Source organism: Mastomys coucha, unplaced genomic scaffold, assembly GCF_008632895.1.
Source record: "Mastomys coucha isolate ucsf_1 unplaced genomic scaffold, UCSF_Mcou_1 pScaffold22, whole genome shotgun sequence".
Lineage (NCBI taxonomy): Eukaryota > Metazoa > Chordata > Mammalia > Rodentia > Muridae > Mastomys > Mastomys coucha.
The window spans coordinates 55,890,578-55,897,623 of record NW_022196905.1 but is presented as its reverse complement, the minus strand read 5'-3'; the positions used below and the strand labels follow the sequence as shown (position 1 = coordinate 55,897,623).

At 36.5% G+C, this 7,046-nt stretch overlaps 1 protein-coding gene across 1 annotated transcript in view; it reads right to left on the bottom strand.

Annotated features, from left to right (window-relative positions):
• Dthd1 (death domain containing 1) overlaps window positions 1–826 on the bottom strand; it is a 71,189-nt gene extending 70,363 nt beyond the window's left edge. Inside the window, exon 1 of the mRNA XM_031341003.1 lies at window positions 415–826. Coding sequence (XP_031196863.1) covers window positions 415–685 — 271 coding nt within the window. The 5' untranslated portion in view covers window positions 686–826. The remainder of the gene's footprint in view (window positions 1–414) is intronic.
• Between the last annotated feature and the right edge of the window lie 6,220 nt (window positions 827–7,046).

Genomic DNA, 7,046 nt, shown 5'->3' with positions numbered 1-7,046 from the left:
AAAAAAAAAACTGCTTGCTGTGTTTTAATTAGCCTTGTACTTTCCTACCTCTAAGGCGGCAGTCTTGCAAATAACAACCCGAGCGCCGGAATTTTCTGTTGCTTGGCTCCAATTCATTGTTTAGGTATCAGTTTAAATAGGACTTATTTCCTAGTGGAGCTCTAAGTTCCTTTCCTTAAAATATGATCCTGGCTTCTTAATGAGCCCAAAAGCACTTCATCTGTGCCCCCGTGGGAGGAACCTCTAAACCCTGTGAAATATTGTCTTCTCTTTCTTTCCCTGTAATAATGTTAGTTTCTTATAAGGAGAGGTTCTACATTCACTGTATTTCTATACACCGCCCCTCTTATATGCTGCAAAAATGACTATTTTAAATAAAAGCATAAGCCCAAGTAAAGAAAAGAGACTACTTGCCTTGTCTCCAGATACATTGATTATCCTTGTCAAGTAGTATATACAGTTGTTGGCAGGTGGACCGAAGGGAGCCTGCAGTGTGTTCCAAAAGTTGATAAAGGGCTTCATTGAGTCTTTGACCCAGAAAGACCACTGTGGTTGTCCAAGTGGCTCCACCAGTCCCCTCACAGAGATCATCCCCTGAGAGTGCCTTCTTTAACATTTGGTTTTGTCTCCAAATCTGCTTCAGTATTTGACCTAATTTACCTGACCCCATGTCTTCTGTATCCATTTCTAAGCTCAAAAGATAATGTATTTCTCCCCTACCAGCAAGGCCTAAAGGACGTTCAAAGTTGGCAATGGCTATTTTTTCTAAAGTCGCAAGAATGATCCAAGACAGCTAGCCAAGCATTCTCTTGCAACCTAAGAGTTTATTCAGCTTGTTGTTAACCAGTGAAAAGTTTCTAGGTGACCAGAAGAAAGGCGTTCCTGGACTCTGGGTGCTACTGTGTACAGAAGAGATTAATCACAGGGATAGTATTAGCTCACAAAATCATATGTTCATGTAAGCTTTACAAATTCAACATGCTATGAAAACTCCACATGCCCTTTAAATTTTGAAGTAACAAAATATGGATCCCAAGTAGAAGATGAGCTTCATTAATAAAAATAAATGTTTTTTTCTTTTATTAGAATACTGCCAATAAAATTCCTATGTACATTTTTACAAATTATTAATGAAAAAATAAAGTTTGTTTAAAAATAATCTAGCAATATAGAAATAAGGTTTAAATAAATAAGGTTGGCTATAACAATTAGAATTTGTTGGAACTGGATATAGCTACATAAGGCATCTTATTTTAACTTATATGCAAGTAAAATAAAAAGTAAAGATTTAAAGATAAAATAGAGTTGTAAGAGGTCCAGGAATGGTGCCTTATGCCTCTTATGCCATGCAGCAGTTGGGAGTTAAAAGCAGGGTGATTGCTTCAAGTACAAGACCAGTCAGAGCTGGAGAATGAAACTAAGTCACAACTAACCAAAGCAAGAGTTAAAAGGGGGGAAAATCCCTTTGCTGGAGCATAGCCTAATAGCATTATTTAGTAAGTATAATTACTACTTTCTTATATGTAAGTGTACATTGAGATTGCGATAGGAACTTGGTCTCAGCTCTGCTCTTTGATAATTCCTCTCTAATTGTGTCAAGGCTCCTCTACAAAAAAGAAAGCAAACCTGAAGAGTGGCTTCTTCTGGGCTCACAAGGAGTATTTACTACCATTATAATTAAAATTCAGATGCAGCATGCTCTCACTGTATTTCGTGCACCGTGGGCACAATATATGTGAGATCATTGCAAAACAGAGCTTGATACAGTGGGGCCTGAGGTGCACTGCAGAATAGCCTGTTTCCTATCCCCCAACTCCCCCTTCTTTAGAAAAGAGAGCACACAGCAAAGGGAGAAGAAACTATAAGTTCATAAACACCTCACGTTTCCTAGAGCATTTGGATGGGAATGAAATCTTTCCAGAGGGAGGCTAGCATGCTTTCTCCTCTCAGTTTAGGCATTATATCATCTTGAGCATGAAGGTTCTTGGGGCTTCACTTAAGACATATAAATCATTAGGGTAAACAGTTCCAGGGAATAAAGAAAGAAAATGGAAAGAGCAAACCTGCAGCTTGCCCAAAGTGCCCTGGTTCCTGGACTTCAAAGGACAAGGAAAAGAGTACAGGAGAGCTGAGGGCTCCACAATATAGCTCCCTTTCAGGTAACTGATAACTGCTGAGAGAAAGAGAAACTGTTGTTCTCTCCCTGAAGGATGAGCCACCCTGAATTGTCTTTCCAAAGCTAGTGGTCAACACTGAATATATTATATATATATATATATATATTATATATATTTATATATATATTTACATATATATTTATATATATATATAAAACACTAAATGGACTTAGCAAGTTGTATTTATAGACTCATGAAGGACAGCAATAACTGTGGAAGCATGGACTGTCAATTTGGTAGAGAGCAAGGTGTCACAATGGGAAGGGTTGAAGGAAAGAAAGGGCAAAATAAATTAGCCATGTTTAAATTTAAAAAAAAAAAATGACAAAATTCTGTTTTCCGGTGAAACTGCTTTCTTGAAACTGTAATCCATATCATATAAAATATTACATAAAATGTTTACATTCTTTTCAGTTTTTAAGACATCCTAATTGCATCCTTACTCTATTCTTTTTCTTTTGGCTAAGTCCTGAATATGTGTGTGTGTGTGTGTGTGTGTGTGTGTGTGTGTGTGTGTGTGTGTGTGTGTGTATTCCCAGATCATATACAAATGGCATTTGTTCAAGACTGGTTCTGAAAATCTTTCTCTAACATGTACTATGAGCCCTGATATCAGGTCTTTCAGGCAGATGCATGACTAAATAATTACAATAGAGCTTAGACAATTGAGAGCTAGAATGAAAGCATGAAACTGTCGAAGATATTCAAATTAGGAACCTAAAAGGATGAGCAGGATATAGAACACAAGGAAGGGCCATTTCACATTAGAAATTATATGATTGGAGGTATGGGTATGAGAAAATGCACCATGGGATGGATGACAGTAGCAAAATACAGCTTTAGGGAAAGGCTCAATGTATGAGTCAGGAATAATGGAAAGAGTTGCATCCAGCATTTGTGAAGAGACTAGAGAAGTCAGAATTTGGCTTTGTAGATAGAAGGGAAATGCTACATATTAGAAACTAAGTGACAAATACCATTAAATTTGTGTTTCATGTTGCATATGGCATTGATGTCAGGTATTTACATGTTGGGATGTTTGAGGGTCTACATTAAAACAGTTACAGAGCAAGCAACAAAAGGGTATGTCTTGTAAGCAGATTGTACTTGGAAGAAGAGTACACAGAATTTACTAAACTGTCAGATAGACTGAAGGGAATTGCAAGCATTGGATACATATCTATTTATTTGTTGACTACTGATAAAAGTACCACTGTTGGCAATAACTAAACCATATCACTTAGGTCACTGCCTAGATGGTCAATGTATTAAGAAACTTAAAAATTAAGAAATGTATTAAGACTTTAGGTTTGGTGGGATAAAATTTGATAGTTTTTGGATTTGTAGCTTTCAAGTTAGCACTGGAATTCATTAAGACTTTGTTAGAAATTGTAAATAATAAAATTTATTCAACAGAAAGCTTCTGACTTACTGTTAGAAAAGCTTGCCCTTTTTAGCTCTTTCTGATCTCTGGCTGGTTGTTCTGGACCAAACTCCTTTCCAAGAGGACTGATTTAATCCCACTTCTCTTGGCTTCTCAGTGAATTACTCTGCTTGGCCTCAAACTAACTCAGGTAATTTGTTCTAATCTTCAGGCTCCTTCATAGTCTATGGCCTGTTCTGTCATCACCTGTGTCTAGATTGTTCTCTCTCCAACCTGACTCTGTAAGACTGTCCTGGTAAAACTGCCTTTCACCTGTACTTTCTCTCTCTTTGCACTGCTTTCATCAGTAGCCTCTCTTGTATGTCTGTTGTCCAGAGAGTAGGATGTATTCTATCTCTGACTCATTCTGTGAAATCTTGCTCCGATTCATCACTTTGTGTGCCCCTCAATTAACTATTACTTTCAAATATGGCTGCTTCTTTCTACAAACTAACCTTACCCATATTGTTTTGGATGAAAGGTGTATACTAAGGGTGCGTCTGTATTCCAGACAGAGGGATTAATGGTGTGTCATTCCTGCCAGACCATAGAACAGCTGTATTGCTGAAATAAAATTCCTCTACAAGAAATGTAACAGACAGGTCAGAAGAATATTGGCAAATGCTTAACCATTTTCTGTAAATAGGTGGTAAATTAATTTCTAGCAGTACAATACAATGTAAAAGAATGAGTATTGTGCTCATTTTAAATGCTGAATGAAATGATACTAAATGCAAGATCATTAGGTCCATGTATACTTACTTCCTTATAGATATATGGGAAACTCTCTGGGACAGGTAAGGGTAAGGAACACCTGAAACCTTCCTTTTGGGTTCCAGCACCTCTTGCTCACTTCAAGCGTAAACCTGCTCTCTGTCTAGGTTATGAAGTATAGATAATGTTTGCAAGATAAGATCTACCACAAGCCACACTTTATAAACTTATTAAAACAGGCACTTTGTTTTCAATTAATTGATGTCATTGATCACAGGAAAAACTGACATTGGCTGTAGAGAAACCCAAATAAATCAACTGCAAAAGTTCACCTGGGTGGTTTTCACACTGGTTTAGAGCCATCATTGCTGTTGCTAGGTAAGACTTCTTCGACTTTCCTACTAAGCATCTTGTACTTCAATAACACGAGACAAATTAAAGCATAGTCTTAGTATAAAAATACATATATATAATATAAAATAAAAATAATATGAAATATTATAGGATTAAAATGATAAATGTTCTTGGAAGTCTACAATCAGCTATAAAAACAGGGGAGTAGGATAGTTACAAATATACTCTGTAAATAAATAAATCTACAATAGATGGATAAATTATTGAGCTAAAACAAGAGATGAGTACAATAAAGTTTTTAATATTTTGGTATCCTATTTTTATAGAAGTTCTGATGGCTAGTGGTACATAGTTCTGGTACAAGAACGTTAAAATAATTTAAATTTAAATATTGTCAATATGCTTATTGGTTTCAACGTGTTTCAAATGATCACACAATGGAGGAGGAGGAGACATGAGGGAGAGGAGTTGAGAAGAGGCTTAAAAGAGAACCAACTGTAATGACATAAGTGTATGAAAATATGAAGGTATCATGATGAATCCCATTATTGTACATGCTAAAATAAATAAAAGTATGTAAGTAAATACTTCAAGTAGTAAAATCCAAGGCCAACACTTCTGGTTTTAAAGCTAAGTTTCACGCCATCCTTTCTATGTTTACGTCTGCTTCTTGCTACTCTCCAAGAAAGGAAAAAAAAAATTAATATAGACATTTCACTAGAACAAGCGAATGAATCATGATAAAAGAATGAAATCAACTAAGTTCAAAAAGGTTGAATATAGCAAAGGGTGTGACAGTAGAAGAGAATTGAAACTCAAAAACATAAATGGTAAAATACTGGCTGGCCTTCAGCAGAGATGCTCACAAAGTCCAATAGAAGTTCTGGCATGAGCACAGCCTCAGGCAGTAGCTAATTGTTGCTGTGACTGGTTTGGAAGCTGGTAGATTTCTAAGTCCCCACTACTTCCTATAGTAAGGTCACTGCCTTTTCTTTACTTACCAAAGCTTGAGATTCTTTTCATAAAGAAATATCAGTAGAAAGACTGATGGTCTTGTTTTAGCAGCAATCTAGAGGGAGCTTCCATGCCAACCAGAGCTAAGTGAAAACCTCAGGGTGTTTTCTTTTACATTGAAGTAGATTTATTTCATACAATATACTCTGAATACAGTTTCCCCTCCTCTGCCTCTTCCAACCACTCCCTCCTATCCTGTGTTTCAATACAAAATGAACAGGTACCTAAAGAAGTTTTAAATAATGAGAATCTCCTCTGTCTGGGTGCTTATAACTTCCTTGACAGAATAGAGACTGCTCACTATGGCAGCAGTATACCGTGAGTGATAAACAATAACTGGGAGTGAATCATTTGATGCCCCTCCCAAACTCCTGGTCTCTCAGAACCTGCTCAGACAGCACAGGATTGTCCAACCACCAACAAGTCTCTTAGTCTGAAGCCCTACCTGTGAATGTCAAGCTGGCAAACAATGCTTCTAATACCTCACTTTTAAATATGGGGAAACAGTCAATGAGATCTGACATCTATTAAAAGTCTCCAGTGTAAAGCTATGAACTAAAGTAAAAACAAAGAAGCAAAGAAACAAACACCCCTCAAATAAAGCACCTGAAAAAAATGGTACCAACACAGGAAAGAGAAGAAAATACCAAACATAGGTACTTCAGATTGTCAGATTCTAGAATGATCAACAGGCTTAGAAAGAAATTAGGGAAATAACTCCCTTCATAATAGCCACAAATAATATAAAATATCTTGGGGTAACTCCAACCAAATAAGTGAAAGATTTATATGACAATAACTTCAAGTATCTCAAGAAAGAAATTGAAGAAGATCTCAGAAAATGGGTAGACTTCCCATGCCCATGGATTGGCAGAATTACCATGGTAAAAATGGCCATCCTATCAAAGGCAATCTTTAGGTTAAATACAATCCCCATCAAAATCCCAACACAGTTCTTCAAAGACATGAAAAGAGCAATTCTCAAATTCATCTGGAAAGGCAAAAAACCTAGAAGAGTAAGAACAATTCTTAACAATAAAAGAAAGGCTGGGGGAATCACCATCCCTGACCTCAAGCTTTACTACAGAGCAATAGTGATAAAAACTGCATGGTATTGGTACAGAGACAGACACGTTGATCAATGGAATAGAATTGAAGACCCAGAAATAAAACCACACACTTGATCTTTGACAAAGAAGCCAAAAATATACAATGGAAAAAAGAAAGCATCTTCAATAACTGGCTGTCTGCATGTAGAAAAATGAAAATAGACCCATATTTGTCACCTTACACAAAGTTCAAGTCCAAGTGGATCAAAGACCTCAACAAAAAATCAGATACATAAACATGATTTTTAAAAGAAC